The sequence below is a fragment of the Aotus nancymaae genome, unplaced genomic scaffold, assembly GCF_030222135.1.
Source record: "Aotus nancymaae isolate 86718 unplaced genomic scaffold, 86718_ANA_hifiasm-v0.15.2.pri h1tg000063l, whole genome shotgun sequence".
NCBI lineage: Eukaryota > Metazoa > Chordata > Mammalia > Primates > Aotidae > Aotus > Aotus nancymaae.
In genome coordinates this window covers 1,608,122-1,625,882 of record NW_026988477.1, presented here as the reverse complement: position 1 = coordinate 1,625,882, position 17,761 = coordinate 1,608,122, and the positions used below count along the sequence as shown (strand labels likewise).

The window sequence follows — 17,761 nt, the reverse complement described above, 5'->3', positions numbered from 1 at the left end:
TCACCCCGCCAGGAGCGCCCGGGAACAAGGACTGCACCAGGAGAGGCGGCCTTACCCTCGTGGGCTCCACCACACTCCAGGGACCTGGGCCCGCCCCTGACGCCAGCCCCCTCCTCATCTCCCGGTGGTAAGGAAAGGCCCTGGCCTGAAACCAGTCCTGGGACTGGGTGTCACAGGTGGCAAACACTTGTCACAGGAGCCTGACGGACGAGGGATGTGATGGAGGGGACAGGCCCCCAGCACATCCTGCATGTCGCAGGCCTCAGGCACAACCTGGGGAGCTCTGGGACCACGCAGGGTGTCTGGCAAAGACCGTGTGGGAACCACGTGCATCCCTGAGTGCCTTTTTCTTCACAGCCCCATGGCCGAGCTTCCTGTTTACAGCCGTGGGGACCGCGTTATCTTCCCCGTCCCCCATTATCTCCCTGGCCTGCTGGGGCGACTTTCCAGGGCCTCTCTTCCTATTGGTTTCCACGGTGACCTGGGCAGGCAGGAACTGCGCCAGAGTTTCCGACAATTGTGCAAAAGGAAGCAGGAAGCGGGCAGATAGGAAGCGGGTCAGCACCGCCGCGCCTCCTGCCGGCCCGATGGATGTGTCCAAAAGGGACAGGGGCGCCCGGCCGTGGAGGGAGGGTCCTCACTGATCGACATGGGAGAGAAAATCCAGGTCCCTAACTTCAGTCAAAGAAAACGGCATTCTGGCCACCACAGGCTGCTGGATGTCACGGGAACCGCAGGCGTGGGAGCTCCAGCCTGGCCGCCCAGCCCAGGCAGGCTCACCCTGACCATGCCCCATGGCAGCGCCCTCTGCCAGCGCCCGGGGAGCCCCAGGACCCTGGTGCTTGTGGACTGTTCTTTGTCTTTTCTAGAGGAGATCATTTCCTGCGGCCCCCTTGGCTGGGTTAATGGCAGGGGCCGGACAGTTGGGGAAACTTCCCCCTCCTTGCTGAGCCCAAACAGAGGCCTCCTTGTTCCCAGCACACAAAGAGGGCCCGCCGTCAAAGGAATCCCTCAGGCCCGGCTGGCGGGGGTGGGGAAGCTGGCCCCCAGAGGCCCCCAGCAGGGTGGGCGCTGGGAGCACCAAAGCCAAGGGCCCAGGCCCGGCCCTGCTAAGGGTTCACCTGCGTCCTGTGGCAGGCTTGCCAGGCAAAACACACGCTTACACGAAAAATTTCTCCCAGGCATCCTGTATTTTCACTAACTTGCCAAGACCACCCCCAGGGCAAGGCCCACATGCTGCAGGGGCCTAAGGCACTCAGTAAGGAGCAGAGCCTTCCAGAAGGCCCAGCCCCAAGAAAGCACCGCTTCACCCTGCAGTCACAGCTTCCCAGGCCGCCCCCACCCCGGCCCCACCAGCTCCAGCACAGGCCCCACCCTCTCCAGCACAGGCCCCGCCCCTCACCTGTGTAGGCCCCACCCTCTCGAGCACAGGCCCCGCCCCTCACCTGTGTAGGCCCCACCCTCTCCAGCATAGGCCCCCGCCCCTCACCTGTATAGGGCAGCAGGCAGTTGCACTTGTACCCCGCAACATCATCAATACACGTGCCCTGGTTCAGACACGGGTTGGACGCACACTCGTTGATGTTGGTCTGGCAGTTGGGGCCTGGAGGGGAGGGACAGCACTCAGCATGTCCAGCACCCCAGGCACCTTGGCAGAGCCCCGCAACAGCAGCCTTGGGCCTGCTCCCGTCCCCCCGCCACGCCCCTAGTCCCCGAGAGCCGGCAGCCTGGAGCTAAGGCTTTGGCAGTGGAGGGAGACACCATGCTGGACCCGGGTCCCGATCCTGGGCCTGAAGCTCCCCTGACTCGCGGGCATTCCTCCACACCGAGGAGTGCCCAGCCCACTCACCGCTGAAGCCCTCCCGGCAGGTGCACACGTAGCCGCCAGTCATGTCTCTGCAGGTGCCGCCGTTGACGCAAGGGTTGGACTCACACTCATTGTTGTTGATGTCACAGTTGGTCCCGCTCCACCCAGGGTCACAGTCGCACTTGTAGCTGGAAGGGGGACCATACCGCAGGCTGAGGGAGGCCCGGGCAGCACGGCCGGGGTCTGGGCACTCCTGGCTCCGCAACGCCCACGGGCTGGCGGAGGTGCTCATCCACTCAGACCCACAGAGTCCTCCAGTGGGGGCGGGCCGAGTGCAATGGCTCAGGCCTGAGATCCCAGCACTGCAGGAGGCCAAGGTGGGTGAGTCACTTGAGGCCAGGCGTTCGAGACCACCCTGGCCAACGTGGTGAAACACCCCCCACCCCGATCTCTCTACTAAAAATACAAAAATTCACCCAGTGTGGTGGCACATGCCTGTAGTCTCAGCTACCCGGGAGGCTGAGGTGAGGCAGCAGAATCACCTGAACCTGGGAGGTGGAGGTCGCAGTCAGCACTGTACTTCACCCCTCACAGAGGCTCTGTCTCAAAATAAATAAAGTGGGGACCACAGCGCTTCCCGTACCCAAGACTGCAGCAGGAGTGTGGCTCGTTAGTGAGGGGACCAGGCCAAGTGCAGGGCAGTGGGGCGCTGTGACAGGCCCCCACCGCTTGCCTACTCTGTGGCCCCGAGCAAAGCACGTGCCTTCTCTGTGCCACATGAGGGCAATGGGATCCCTGCTGAATTAAATGGCCCCATCCAGGCAGAGTGGTTCCGGGCCCATCATGGCGTCAGAATCACTTGCCGCTGTCACCATGCAAACGTGTTTCCGGGGTCACTTTGGGCCTGTGTCCTGAGCCCACTATGCAGCCCACGAGGACGCCAGGCACAGAGCTGCCGGGTGGGGACTGCTGGACGACTGAGGGCCCACAGGCGTGGGCGTCCCCGAGGGGTGCTCCCTGCCGCCCGGCCCCATCCAAAGCCTGTTTCCGGCCCATCCCGACCCCAAGAGGTGCCACCCTCCCGGTGGCAGAGCTCCCCGGGTTCAGGACTGGTGCGTCCCCACCACAGGCCCCTGGGCGTACCCGTTGAGGCTGTCACGGCAGGCCCCGTGGACGCAGGGGTTGCTGTCGCACTCGTTGACCTCGGACAGGCAGGTGGGGTCGTGGTAGCCCTCGGGGCAGCGGCAGGTGAAGCCGTTGACGCCATCCTCGCACGTGCCGCCGTTGTGGCAGGGGCTGCCCGCACACTCGTCGATGTCCACGCTGCACATGCTCCCTGCGGCAGGCAGGGGTGTGTCAGACTTTGAGGCCTGGCGCCCAGGACTCCCACCCACGTGGGCCTTGGTCTCCCGGGCTGCTAAGCCAGAACGATCACCCTTCTGGCCTCGTCTTTCCAGGTGTCAGAAACCGTCTCAGGTCACGGCGTGCCCTGTGCCAGCCTCCTCGAGCACCAGGGTCCACCCACTGAAGTCATCCTCCCAGGGGCCCCAGGGACAGGGGCTGCTGTGGCCCTAAGTGATGAGAGCCTGAGGCCCAAAGAGGCAGAGGGACCTGCTCAGAGGCACTGGTGAGCCACAGAGGCAGGTCCCCGAGCCTGGCCTCAGGGCTGGCACTCCCTCTTGGCCTGCGGGGCCCCTGTGCCAACACGGTCCAGGCCCACCCTGACCAGGGACAAGAGGTATGTGGGGGCCCGGTGTGGTGCCGGCTGTAGCCCCGGCCCTGGTGCTGTCTCTGCCACAGACCACAGTCCGCCCGGGTGGGCGGCTCTGCACTGGGCCCTGGCCATCTCCAAAGCCCCCAACCCAACCCCTCAGCAGCCCCAGGCGCACAGCCCGGCCAGACCCCAGGCACGGGGCCACTCACCCGTGTAGCCCGGTTCACAGGCACACTCGTAGCCGTCAATCTTGTCCAGACAGGTGCCCGAGTCGCAGGGACTGCTGGCACAGTCGTCCAGGTTGATCTCGCAGTTGGGTCCTGAAGGGGTGGCACGTGACGGTCCGTTCCTGGGCCCGCCCTGCCCGCTGGCCATCTGCCTGCCCCCGCCCCAGCCCCCGCCCGGCCAGCCACCTGTGGTCCCCTTGAGGCAGAAGCAGAGGTAGGCGTTGTCGCGGTCCTGGCAGGTGCCCCCGTGGCGGCAGGGCTGGCTGGCACATTCGTTGATGTTGGTCTCGCAGTGGTGGCCCGTGTAGCCCGGGCGGCAGAGGCAGGCGAAGGTGGCGACACCGTCCTTGCAGGTGCCATAGTGACAGGGGTCGGGGTCACACTCATCAATGTCCACCTCGCAGTGCGCCCCTGTGTACCCTGCACAGCGAGAGGGGTGGGCACAGGAGGACTCAGGGCTGGCTGCTCCCAGGACACCTGCGACCGGACCCGGGGGGGCCTGTGCCCATCGGAGGAGGGCTCCGGGCATGTCTTTTGTCGAGGGGCGCTCCCACCCACCCAGGATTGGGGCTGAGCTGTGCTCCCGGCCTCTGAACCAGGTGGCCCAGACCGAGGTGTCCTTGACCTTGTCATCTGCCCAGCCCTGAGCGCCCTCTCCCCTGTACCCTGTCCCTCCCCGCTGGTGGGCGCCGGCCCGCACCTTCTGTGCACACGCAGGTGTAAGTGTTGGGTCCGTCCAGGCACTTGGCGCCATTCTTGCAGGGGGTGCTGGCACACTCGTCCACATCGTACTGGCAAAGGTGCCCAGTGAAGCCTGGGGCCAGGGAGAAGAGGGAGTCATGCACTACAACACTGTGGCCCTTCAGGGACCCCTGGCCAGACCCCAGCAGTGAGCGCCTGGCTGGGCTCCCCTGGGCACACTCAGCTTGGGCTCAGCCAGCCCCAGGCTCTCCCTGCCTCCCGCCGCCTGCCCGCCCCCCGGATCAAAGCCCCTCCGCCAGCATCGCACGCCCTCACTCCCACAGAAGGGGCCTTTTTCCCAAACCGGCTGGGTTGCTATGGATACGGTGGAGCCGGGCTGAGAATGGGGCTCCCCGCGCTCCGGTGTCTGGGGCGGCTAATCTACGTCTCGGGAGGCCTGGGCTTGGGTCGGCAACACTTCCCTGGGCTCTGGGCTCTGTGCCCCCAGCCCTGGGACAGATGGAAACACCTTTCACCCAGGCCTCCGGCAAGCTCCTCCGAGTCCGCCCCGGGCGGCCATTGTCTCCATCGCAGGCCAGCCTTCCCCACTCGGTTCCCTGCATACCTTGGCCTTGCAGCTGGCGTGCGGTTGGGCAGGGGACATGGCAGGCTGGCCTCCCTCCCAGCCCTCAGAGCACCAGGCTGGAGCCTCCTCCCTGTCTGGGCACCTCTCTCCAGGCAGGAGGGGCTGCACCAGATCAAGGGGGGTCTCCGGGCCTGGGCTCCACCACGACCCCGGGGCGAGCTCCCACTCACCCCCCACCAGGCCTTGCCCTTCAGGGAAGCCTGAAAACACGCCATCCACTCATGAGGCAAAACCCTCACCGTCCTGGCAGCCAGAACACAAACCCATGGCCAGGCACCCCTCAGGAGAGCGGGCCCGGCCCGGGGGCAGTGCCAGGGTCAGGCAGGGCGGCGCTCACCCACGAGACACTCGCACTGGAACTCATTGATCTTGTCCAGGCAGCGGCCGTTGTGCAGGCAGGGGCTGCTGGCGCACTCGTCCGTGTTGACTTCACAGTGCACGCCCTCGTAGCCTGTGGGGTGGGGAAACAGTGAACATGGCACGAGTGGCCCCAGCGCCCCACTGGGCACAGCTGGGGACTTGGGGCGGAAACCACGCCTGCCTCCAGCCCAGTATCCCAGCCACCACGGGCCCCCCACGCACCTGCTCCCCTGCGGCCCCCTGGCCCGGCACCCTCATATACCTAGCTCTGCCCCCGTGCTCTGCTAGCCCTGTTGCCTGGCCTCAGTTTCCCCATGCCCCGTGCAGGCTGTGGGCCCAGAAGGCATGCAAGGGGACACGTCCCGCAGACGCTCCCAGGCTGCCCCTCTAAGGCTGCCAGGCCTGGCTCGGTTTCCCGCCCTGGCCCTGGCAGACACACCGGGCATGCAGATGCACTGGAACTCCCCGATCTGGTCCAGGCAGGTGGCGTCGTTCTGACACGGGTTCGAGACGCATTCGTTGACGTCAATCTCGCAGCGGGGGCCCGTGTAGCCCTGCAGACACTGGCACTCGAAGGAGCCCAGCGTGTTGATGCATTTGCCCGCATGCTCGCAGGGGTTGGCACCTGGCGAGGGCACACGGGTGAGAGGCTGCACAGACCCCCTGGCCCCTACGATACCTCACTGCACACACCCCCATCAGACTGGCAGGGTCCCATCCCCCGTCCAACCGGGCACCCCCTGAAGCCAGGGTCGTCACACTGGTTCTGGGTCCAGGTTGCCACCCCTCCTGACCACGCCCCCCGTGTTGGCACCTACCCAGCGAGCACTCGTCCACGTCCTGGCTGCAGGCCGGGCCCGTGTACCCCGAGGGGCAGGTGCAGATGGCCTTGCCGTTGACGGGGTTGGTGTCGCAGTTGGAGCCCTCGTTGCAGGGGTTGCTGATGCACGCATCGTTGAGGTGGCACAGCAGACCTGGGCGGGCAGCAGCCGTCAGCGGGCACGGACCCTGGGCCAGGCACGGTGCACCGCCCACTGCTGGGGTCCATCCTCAGTGACGCCCGGGAGGAGCTGCCCGCCATGACCCCATCAAGCATCCCGGGCCCCTCGGGATGTTTCGGGAGACTCATGGCGACCACCGGCCACGGTCCCGGACCGGAAAGGCCCTTTTGGGTTATCCTGGGCGCCAGAGGGCCGCAGTCCCTGGGTGACGTCACGCAGGTCAGGCCGGGCCCACCTGGGCCTCAGGGCACCCACCTGTGCGGCCGTGGGGACACTCGCAGTAGAAGGAGGCCACGCGGTCGTGGCAGGTGGCGCCGTGGAAGCAGGCGGCGCTGGCGCAGTCGTCGATGTTCTCGCTGCAGTCCTCGCCGGTCCAGCCGTTCACGCACACGCAGTTGTAGCCACCGTGGGTGTTGTGGCAGGTCCCGCCGTTCTGGCAGGCGTTTGGCATGAGCTGGCACTCGTCCACATCCTCGGTGCAGTACTGACCTGCAGGGGACACAAGCTGTCGGCCCCGGGAGGCTGCCACTCCCTGAGCTCCTCGTCTTCTAAGACACAGGGCGGCAATGCCACCCCCTCCAGGAAGCCTTCCTGGGCTGACTCCTCTCCCCCTGCCGGCCTATAAATTGCTCCTTCCTCTGCACGCCCGGCACCATGGGGGGCTCTTGCCTCCTCTTTGTGCTCTGTGGACTCAGCTGCGTCGGGGTGCAGCTTTGCCCATCACCCCCACCAGAGGGCAATCCCCAAGCACGGGGCCTCTGTGGCCAGCCCAGGCATCGCGGCCTGAGTGGGGTTCTGAAGGCCCTCGATGCCAGGACAGCGTGCTGGGCACAGGGGCTGCCTGCAGCCAGGTTGCAGTCGGCCCACATAGACCAGCCAGGGCCTTGTCTGTGCTGACCCCGAGTCGAGTGGCCTCAGACCCTGGCCACGGGAAGCGGGCCCCCATCATGTCCTTCTCGGCCAACCCCAGCCGGCCTGGCCCGGGACAGGGTCTCGTCCGCTCCCCACCACGCCTGTGCGTGCGGTTGAATAAGCGGGTAGCGGCCCGCCCCGGCTGCCCCTCGCGTGTACGCGCCTGTCCACTCCGGCGGACAGCGGCAGTTGTAGGTGTTCACGCCGTCCACGCAGGCGGCCCCGTTCCTGCAGTTGTTTTCCGGACAGTCGTCGATGTTCTCCTCACAGTTCTGGCCAGTGAAGCCTGCGGTGGGAGGAGCTGGGTCAGCCTCTTCCCTGAGGTCCAAGCCCGTCCTGCCTGGACTGCGGCCACACTGCTCTGGGCACAACAGCCTGCCCCCGACAGCCCTGCCCTGGGGCTCCAGGGTCTGTGCCCGTCCCCTGCCTCACCCCAGTGCCCAGAGGGACATGCCCTGCTCTAAAGAATCATTTTGTACAGGGCTGGCTAAACGGACGGACTCAAGAACACGGGGTTCCAGAAGCCTCCGTCACAACCACCCTTGGGGCTCTCAGAGTCTCCGGAGGCTCTTGCACCTGGGTGCCGCCTGCATGCTTAGAGCTCCCCACAATGTCCCAGCAGGGGGGCACGCACCCATCTTCGGGGGCAGACACTGGGGCCTGGGAGGGCCTCTGAGCAGCGGGGACGTGGCCGGGAGGCGGCTGGCTGGGGCAGGCTGGGCCCCTGTAGCCCCGGGGAAGCTGCTGAGACTCAGATGGCCCGGCCACCCCGGGGCCGAGCTCTGGTGCCCACCTCCTCCTCCCCCTCCTCCTCCGAAGGCTGCTGGGCCCCCTCCCCTGAGGCGCAGCCCCACCCAGGCCTGCAAGGCAGCCAGTTAGCCATTAATCCATTCGACCCGCACTGGTTCAATGATCAACCCAGACAGGCGTGTTCGGCAACAGCCAAACCTGCAGCCGGTTACTAATCGACGCCTCCCGAGATGCCTTTGAACTCCCGTCCTAGGAGCACCCACCCGCCCGGCCCCACCCTCTGAGACATCGCCTCCGCCACCACCCCTTCCGCTGGACTGGAGCAAAAACAGGCGGCCAGGGCAACCAAAATCCAAACTGCATGTCAGCTGGGGGAGGACCCAAAATCAGAGCCCAGCCCTGGCGCGGTGGCTCAGGCTTGGAATCCCGGCACTTTGGGAGGCTGAAGCGGGTGGATCGTTTGAGCCCAGGAGTTCAAGACCAGCCTGGACAACGTGGCGAAAACCTGTCTCCACAAAAAAACACGAGAAGTAGCAAAGCACGGTGGCGCGCACCTGTGGTCCCAGCTACTCGGGGGGCTGGGGCGGGAGGATCGCTTCAGCCTGGGAGGTCGAGGCTGCAGCAAGCTGAGAGCGCGACTGTACTCCAGCCTGGGTGACAGAGACCCTGTCCCCCAACCAAAAAAAAAAAAAAATCAGAGCCTGGAGCCTGAGTCCTGGTCCCTACTCATGTGTAGGACCCTGCACCCCGGGGAGGGGCCTAGCTGTTAGGTGGGTGGGCTCCTGGCGAGGCCTGCGGCCCGGGACTGCCCTGCACAGTGCTGGCTGAGGAACACAGCGCGCAAGAGGGAGGGGGAGCCAGCGAGCCCCGGGGACCCCAGCCGGCCCCTCTGCGATGAGGCCTGGGCAGCATCCTCCCCGTCAGAAGTGGAGCTCACGAGGAGACGGTGCTGCTGTGCCCGGCAGGCTGTGCGAGTCCCCATCCCAGTCAGCTCCCGGGCCTGCAGGGCTCAGGGCTGTCCCTGCCTCGGTTCCCCGGGACTCCACACACTGGTGTCTCCAGGGCTCCCTGACCTCCCAGAGGTGGCTGACGGCCCCTCAGGGGCCTGGGTGCAGGGGCCACCAGGCAGAGTCTGAAGCTGGGGTCTGGTTGGCCCGAGTCATTTGGGGAGGTCCCCTGGATGGTCATCTCACCCTGAAATGGCCAGACCCCACATCGGGCAGTGACCCAGCCTCAGCACCCCAGCCTCCGAGATCTGCCCACTCTCAAGTGAGTAAACCCCAATAACCCTCCCCTTCCCTCCTGGCCACCCCCTCACAGCCCTGAACTGCCCCTGCCCATGCAGTGGCTCTGAGAGGGCCCAGTGCCCCTGGCACCTGTGCCCCTGGCATCTCCACCACTGGGCCTCACCAGGAGGTCCTTACCCACCCTGCCCCAGATAAGTGGGTGTCAGCTCTGCATGCAAGTGGCCTCAGACAAGGCCACATGCATCCGACCTGCCCTGGCCTGAACTGCAGCCCCTCGAGGGTTCAGCCCCGCAGCCTGGGTGGCTGGAACTGGGGTCCCATGGCTGCTACAAAAGCCCCTGAACCACAGCAGCAGAAAGGCTCTGCGCCCCGCCCTGCAGAGATCCAAGATCCAAGCCGGCCAGCGAGTGCCTGTCCCCACCCCACGCTCACCCAGTGACTTGCAGGAAATGCACAGGCCTGGTGTCTGCACGCAGAGGAGGCTGGGCTCAGCTGACTGGGCAGCTGGGAGCTTCCCCTTTGCGGGGCCAGGCCAGTGGGGGAGCCCTCGGGTCACCCGTGGGTCGGCCAGGGCCCTGTGCATCCCCAGCCGCACCCCTGCCCGAATGCCCTGCCCCATTCCCACCTATCCGCCATGCTGTGCAAATAAGGCAGAAGGTTTTGAAACCTCTTCCTTATTTTTAGAGCTGCTGCAAAATGTAGTCAATTCAGAACTACAGTAGGCAGGCTCCTACATACAACACAGGGGTGGGGAGCCACTGGGGACACCGGCAGGAGCTGTGCCTGCCTGTCACCCCCACCTGCAGGAGACCAGCAGGACAGCCGGAAGGGCCACGGCTTGGGGAAGGGACGGTGCAGCCCGCAGCCCCGAACCCCTCCCGACTGCAGCCCCACACCCCTCCCGCCCCAGCCCCACTCCCCTCCCGCCCGCAGCCCCACACCCCTCCCGCCCCAGCCCCACTCCCCTCCCGCCCCAGCCCCACCCCAGGGGAAGCCCAGGGGTTGCGCAAGTCAGGGTGCCCGCAGTGGGGGAGGCAGGGCGTCCTACAACTCAAATGTGAGCTCCAGGGAACTCGAAAGACAGGGGCTGGCACCTGGACCCCATGCAAGTCTCCTCCAAGCGCACACCCCACTCCAGACACACCCCTAACACCTCACGCAGTCTGGGGAACCCACCAGCCCCACCTTCCCAGTTCTGCACCATGGGCCCTCCCAGGGCTCCCCATGCACCAGGCACCCCCGTTCCCGTCCCTCAGGCCTGGCTGCCGGGGAGGGACTCGTGCACCCCAGCCGCCGGGCAGCACTACCTGGCAGGCAGGCGCACTCGTGGGTGGTGTCGCCCGTGGGGCGGCAGGTGCCCCCGTTCTGGCAGGGCGAGGGGCTGCAGGGTACGTAGGGCCGCTCGCAGTTGGGGCCGGTGTGCGTGGCTCGGCAGGCGCAGTGGTAGGAGCCGACCTCGTTGTGGCAGGTTCCTCCGTGGCGGCAGGGCCCGGGGTTCTGGCTGCACTCGTTGACGTCCTGCCGGCAGGTGGGGCCGTGGAAGCTGGGTGGGCAGTGGCAGATGTAGGAGGCGTCGAAGGGCAGGCACTGGCCGCCGTTGGCACAGGGGTTGGAGGCGCACGGGTCAGCCTGCTGGCACGATTTCCCTGGGGACAAAGGGACAGGACGGTCATGCTGGCCTCCCTGCTCCCCGAGGCCCTGGGAGGTGCTGGCCTGGGTTCCACCTTAGGCTCCATCTCACTTGATCCTCAGGACCTGCCATGAGACCGGTCGCCTTTGGCAGATGAAGGACCACAGGTCCCAGGAGGCCAAGTGACCTGCAAAGCCACACAGCGGGGAGGCGGGGAGAGGTGGCCTTGGGCCTGAGCCCGCATCGTCTCCTCCCAGAGCTGACACCCCCAGACACCCTGCACCCTAACGGCGAGGGCCAGCGCACGGCAGGAGGAAGGGGGCAGGGGAGCCTAGACAGAGAGGCTCCCGTCGTCTTGCAGGAGCGGGGACAGCGAGGGTTGAGCCGGAGCCAGCAGCTGAAAATGAGGCGACTTGGGCTGGGAGGGGACCAGGGCCCCCGGGGCAGGGGTTCCAATGACTTCCGGGTCACAGACTCAGGCCTGGGTCCTGCCAAGCAGCTTGAGCTGCATGGGCAGCTGGCAGTGGGCCTGGGCCTGCCCACCTGTCGGGCCGCGGGTCCTCCCTCACCTGACCAGCCGGGTGGGCAGCGGCACTTGTACTCCACGAGCGTGAGCAGGTCGCAGGTGCCCCCGTTGCGGCAGGGGTTGGAGAGGCAGGCGTTGTCCAGGGGTGTCAGGCAGAGGGGCCCAGAGAAACCCAGGGCACAGCTGCAGACATAGTCCGCCACGCCGCCACGGTCTACCACGTGGCACGTTCCGGCGTTCTTGCAGGGGGCGCTGAGGCACGGGTTGGAGTCCTGGCATCGCAGGCCCACAAAGGCGCCGCTGCAGCTGTTGGCAGATGTGCCGGGGCGGTCAGTTCCCACCTGCTCCCCCAGCACCCCCGCCACTCAGCACCTGTTGCAGGCACGGCTGCCTCCCCCGCACCCCAGCAGCAAGCGCAGGGCCACGGGCGCGATGTCTGCTTAGCAGGCTCCCTCAGGGCTGGCAAATCTCTCTGGCGCTAGACAGATGTTGCGGTTGCACAACTTTGGGAATGTACTAAATGCCACCGAAGGAGGCTGAGGCGGGAGAACTGCCTGAACCCGAGAGGCCGAGGTTGTCGTGAGCAGAGATTGCGCCACTGCATTCCAGCCTGAGAGACGCAGCGAGACTCCTTCTAAATGGGGGAATAAGTTACAGACTAGAATATTCTAAGCTGGGTCCACAGCCCAGTCAGGGGTCTGGGTCTACACCCGTGGGGAGCCATGGAGAGGAGTCGTGCACCTGGCTCCGTAAAGCCTCCGGGTCTGCTTTCCTTGCCAGCTTTGCCACAGCAAACGGGCATTGTTTGGGCAGCAGTGAAGGTGGTGGTTTTTCCAGCCTTCAGGTATCAACATGATGGCGGCCATGGAAAGCGTGGACTGGCTTCCTGCGCCCCTTCCCACGTGGAAGCCTTTCTGATGGGACGTCTCAAGCCAAGACGGCACTGGGCACACCAGCCAGCCTGTTCTCAGCCCACACTCGGCCCTGGACACATTTCTCTTTCTGCATCAAGTCTTCGTAACACACACCCAGGCATGTCAGCTGGGAGCAGAAGCACCATGTTACAGCCGGGGAAACCGAGGTGCCGTGAGGAGTGCCCACTGCCAGGTCTCTGCAAACCTGTTAAGGCGTGCCAAAGGCCGCCCCTAACCCTGAACACACAGTCCAGGCCCAGACAGAACAAGGGGAAAGGGAAGGGGTCCTGCTTCCCCACCAGGCCTGGCCTCACCTGCTCCCTGCAGTGACGGGCGCAGAGCCTGCCCCCCCAGCCCCATGACCACCCGGCCACCTGCTGCGGTCATACATCACCAGCCCCCGTCACCTCCTAGCCTTACACTCCCAGGGAAGGTCTGGGACCAGCCGGGAGCCGCTCTTCCCAGGGGTGAAGCCTCTGAAGCAGAACGAGCCCCTGGCCCCCAGCAGCCCCAGCAGCCTGGGAAGGCTGCGGACCCACGGCTCAGGCCCTACGTGCGCGTGGCCTCCTCTGGATGGGACGTACAGGCGGACAGTGCGCTTCCCAGAGCCCACCTGGGTAGGGGGCTGCCGCGTCGTCTGCCCCAGCACCAGCCCTGAAGCTATGGCTGACTGCTTCACACGGGACCCCCACTGCCTCTCCCGCCTATTCCCACACAGTGGCTCGAATCAAGCCTGTAATGTGAGTGACAGTGGCCTGGGGGGGCCTTACCCCAGGGGCTTGTGGAGGCTGTTGGGGGTGGGGTCTGTGAGTTTCTCAGCAGCCAGCCACGCCCCTGTCCCAAAGGCCAGGAGGCATCTGTCTTCCCTAAAGGCCTTTATCTGTGGCCACAGCTTGGGTAGGGAGAAAGCAAAATGGCCACTCTGGCCGGCCATCTGTTGCCACAAGCCAAAAGTCCCAGAGCAATTGGTTTAAAGGAAACACATCTCACCCCTCCAAGGGGGCTCTGGGAGTTCACTCAGGTCTGGCTAGGGCTCCTGCCAGCCCAATGAGTAATGGGCACAGCCCCAGAATGAGGCTCCCCCCGTGTGGCCGGCCGCTCCGGGGCTCAGTGACAGAACTGCCTCTCTGCGCACCTGTGGGGAGGGCAGGTGCAGCCCCCGCTGCACGCAGATCTAGTTACAGGCTGGCCGGTCCCTGAGGCGGAGAGGCTGCTGGGAACCCGAGGAGCCCGAGGGCTGGGCTGGGCCGTGGCCACAGGAGAGGCGTCCTCTCCCCATATAAATGCCCCATTGTCAGGCGCGATTTGGCCACAGCTCCCACTTGGAGAAAAGGCCCTTTTTTCTTTCCCAGCCGCTGACGAAGTCGGCAGGGGTGTGTGCAGGGCAGAGGGCGCTCGGTCATCAAGGCCAGGCTGGAGCCTCTGTCGGCCTGGCCATGCAACCTGGTCGTCCCTGCCTCCCGGACCCTCAGGGCTCCAAGGAGCGGGAAAAGCTGACCGGCTGGGCAAGACAGGTGGAGGGGCTGAGGGGCCTCCCCACAGCCATAGGGGACTCCACGTGAGCTGCCCAGGGGGCCCCAGCCCCTAGAGCAGTCTCCCACCAAGTGTCCTGAGGTCACAGGACACTGGGTGTCCCCAAATGGCCCACGATGCTCTGCCCAGACATCTGGCCCCACTCCCCACCCTGAGTTCGGACCCAGAGTGGAGGACTGTGGGAGAATCTGCCCAACCGGACGCATCCCAGTTAACGAGGCTGGACCACGCCGGGGCAGCGAGAGGGAAACACGCCCCATAAATCAGGCATCGGCGCTCGGACAAAGGGCACTGGGAGCAGGTGTCGGACGTGGCGGCAGCTGCTCCCAGCGGGCGGGGCAGGAGGCCTGACGAGGCTCCCGTGGGGGAATGCAGGCTGAGAGGGCCCATTGTCCGTCCCCACGCTCAGCCTGGGCATCGGACACCGAAGGGAAGGCGCCCGCCCGGGCCCCACAGCCATGGCCTGGAGGTGCTGAGGGACGGGGAGCTGAGCTGAGCCTGGAGGAAGCTCTGAGCTGGGTTTGGGAGTGGCTTTGGGTCAGGTCCTCCGCTGCCACGGCAGGCAGCCTCCAGCCCGAGCCCCGGATCTGCATCTCTCTCCCACCTGGCCAGAGCCAGAGCATTCTACAGACGCCTGACACCTGCCTTCTGCACAGCAGCCACACGTCCCCGAGAAGGCAGGAAGGACCTCAGGCTTGCAGCCCGGCCAGGGCCAGGAACACCAGCCTGTGACCAAACCCTTCTCAGCCCTGGCACTGGCCACACCCCCAGTACTGGGGCCATGCTGTCTTCAACACTGTCCCAGCAGGCGGTGGGGTGTGAGCGAGAGGCAGGCGCCGGTGCTTGGCTGAGCGAGGTGGTATCCAACAGCCCCCTCACCCACGGGGAGCCCCACAGCTTCCCCGAGTGACTCACACCCCACCCGCCACCGTCTCCGCATCTCCTCCCATCGGGCGCAGGGGGAGACCCTCCCGGGTGGAAAAGGTGGGGCTTCTTTGAGATAGGGAACACCAGACTCCCCAGGTGGACGAGAGCTGCCCTGTCCACCAAGCCATCCAGCTCCCACGGCGGGGACCCAGCCCATGCCAGGTATGTCCTGATGGGCTCCCCTTTCTGTGCGTCCCTCTTAGGATCACCTGGCAGCTGCCTGTCCCTTCCCCGACTCTCAGTGTCCTGGCAGTGCTGGGGCAACCTGTCCTGGGGCCCCTGCAGGTAAGTGGCGGGCGGGGCTCCAGGAGGGCTGTGGGGGTGGGCGAAGGTGGGAGGGGAAGGTGCCAAGTGCCCCAGCGCCCGCTGTGCCAGCACCACCGCCTCCACCGCCACCACCCGGCTTTGTTCCCGCCTCAGTATTTCCATAGTGCCCCTCCCACCCTGCCCGCTGGGGCCGCTCCATAGAAATGCTGCGGGAGGCAGATGCTGCCTCGACCTTTCACCCGGGACTGATTCTAAATTGTGCTGTTTTCCTTTCTAAGCTAAGCGGCCATCTGCCACCCCCAGGGGACAGATGACAGTTCCCTCCGCCCCAAAATGAGAAGGAGGGGCCAGAGGGACTCCTCGGGGGCAGGGCTCACTCAGCTCCTACCCTCAAGGAGTTTATGGTCATGCGGGGCCAGGGATGGCGGTACAGGCGGAGGCTGCGCAGAGGGTGGGGGTGTGGGGTCAGCTGGACCTGAGTGAGCTGGGAGTCGGTGACGTGGCCCGCGCTGCCCCAGCAAGAGGAACCCGAGACCCTGGGGTGGGGGGCTTCCCACAGCTCCACCAGGCGACAGCACCTGCCAGGGCGGGGAGGGGCAGGGACAGTGGGGGGCCTCTCCGGTGCACGGGAGCGGCACTTCCCAGAGCAGAAGGGACAGCCTGCACACCCCGGCTGGCTGGGAAGGGAAGGGGAGGAGCCACTGGCTGAAATCGGTGTCTGAACGCACCCCCCCTGCCCTCAGCAGAGCCGCTGGGTGCAGCCGAGAACACAGGCCCAGCTCCACCTGCCCGGCTGGGGGCCTCCCGCCTGACCATCAATCTCGGCCCAACTTCCTGCCACAGAAGCCCAGGGGTTCCTTGGTAACAGTGTGGCCCCTCACGGGGCAATAAAGGGGGGTGATCTCCTCCCCAGACACCCCCAACAGCTGCTGTCCCAGGGAGCCCATGGCCACATCCTGCAGGAGCCCATGCTGAGCAGCCCGGCCGGGGGTGCCCCGCTCTCGGCTTTCCCTGGGACCCCTCCTCTCACCAGCAGGACCTGCCCAGACTCAAGGGGCTCTGCCCAGCAGGGATCTAGGGCCATGCTCTGCTAAGACCCAGCGAGGCTGGCTGCCTTCTACCCAAACCACAGACACTGGGCCTCACACCTGGCAACCCCGGCGCACAGGCAGGCCCTCCCATCCACCCGCCTGGGCAAATGGGACCATGTGTGGACTGGCAGGGGGCCACTGTGACCCCCTACTGGAGAGGGGGAGACAAGGCCAGACCCAGGGGGGTGGATGCTTCCCCAGGCAGGCCCCCATGAGGCCACGGAGCCCAGCTCTAGCCCGGACCAAGGCTTCTGGGCGGGGGGAGTCCTAAGACCTCAGCCCCTCACTTGAGCAGAGGCCGGTCCAAGTCCCCCACGTCCCAGTGAGCACCACCCACCTTCCAGGTGGCACTGGCTGCTAAGACATGAGCTGGGCAGGGGCTTGGGGCTCCCCTGGGGTCCTGTCCTGCCGGAACAGCTGAGAAGCGCAGCCCTGGGGGATCAAGGAGCCTCGGGAAGAGGCCGGAGCCTCACCGCTCACAGCCCCTTCCCCAGTCTCCCCAAAGCCCCTAAAACAAAGAGCCAGAGCAAGGCCCCAGCTCCCCCTGACCTGCCAGGACCGTGCGTCCAAACCCGTCTGAACAGCTGGCTGGCACCTCTGTGGGGCTGGGAGGCTTTGAAAGACGCCCTGCAGCCGCCAGGTCCTTCTTCCCTTTCTGCCCCCAGCTTCCTTCCCACCTGGGACAGGAGAGAGGGACGTAGGCTCAGAGGGGGCCAAGGGGGCTGAGGGGCCCCGTGAAGCCCGGCACCACCAGGCCTGCTCACCGTTGGGGTGCAAAACCACGACTCTGGAGGCCGCCGTGCGGACGGCTGCCGCCAGCCACCACCTGTGGTCACACCTGAGCTGTGGCCTCCCCGTGCCCCTGCAGCCGTTGGCCTAGAGCTGCTCAAAGCCGCGCAGGGGCCCTGCCCCGGTTCCTAGGGCCCCAGGGAAAGAGGCGAGAGCAGTGGGGGCTTCAGGGAGGCTGGGGCGGCAGCTCCTGAGACAGAGGGCAGTGGCAGGCAGAGCGGGAGGCCGTCGGGTGGGCGGGGGTCGCGCCGGCCCGGGTCTGAGCGGGGCAGGGCTTTCCGGCCCAAACAGCTGTTGCCGGCACCCTCAGCTCTTTTGCCTGCAAATCTTTCCCCCCAGTTGCATCCTCGGATGGCTGAGAATGTGCTGAAGGGCGGAAGTGTAGGAAGGCTGGGTTTCCTCCTCTGGCTCCGGGGAAGCCCTTTGTGTGGGAGGTGGGATGGGGACAGAACCTGTCCTCCCAGGAAGCCACTTTTCCCACAGCCAGGAAAACAATGCCCCACCGAGGCGCCCTCACCCAACGTGGGAAGGGCTGCCCGCATCTGACGGACGGAAGGCCCGTGGAGACACAGAGCTGGGGCGGCCACTCCGGGCGGCATGTGGCCAGACCCTCCCCCAAATGCCGGCAGGCTCTGGGGCACCAGGAGCCAGCTGTCACCAAAGTGCCCTACAGGCTGTGTGGGGCGTGAAAAATGCCTGCTGGAGCCCCACCCCTTGCTCCACTGGGGGAAATTCCCAC

At 66.0% G+C, this 17,761-nt stretch overlaps 1 protein-coding gene across 1 annotated transcript in view; it reads right to left on the bottom strand.

Annotated features, from left to right (window-relative positions):
• NOTCH1 (notch receptor 1) overlaps window positions 1-17,761 on the bottom strand; it is a 47,256-nt gene that overhangs the window by 16,688 nt on the left and 12,807 nt on the right. The window contains 13 exon segments of the mRNA XM_064366024.1: window positions 1,490-1,603; window positions 1,850-1,995; window positions 2,951-3,143; window positions 3,731-3,841; window positions 3,935-4,168; window positions 4,449-4,562; window positions 5,413-5,526; window positions 5,875-6,060; window positions 6,254-6,409; window positions 6,692-6,925; window positions 7,512-7,634; window positions 10,653-10,991; window positions 11,545-11,807. Of these exon segments, the coding sequence (XP_064222094.1) occupies window positions 1,490-1,603; window positions 1,850-1,995; window positions 2,951-3,143; window positions 3,731-3,841; window positions 3,935-4,168; window positions 4,449-4,562; window positions 5,413-5,526; window positions 5,875-6,060; window positions 6,254-6,409; window positions 6,692-6,925; window positions 7,512-7,634; window positions 10,653-10,991; window positions 11,545-11,807 (2,327 nt within the window).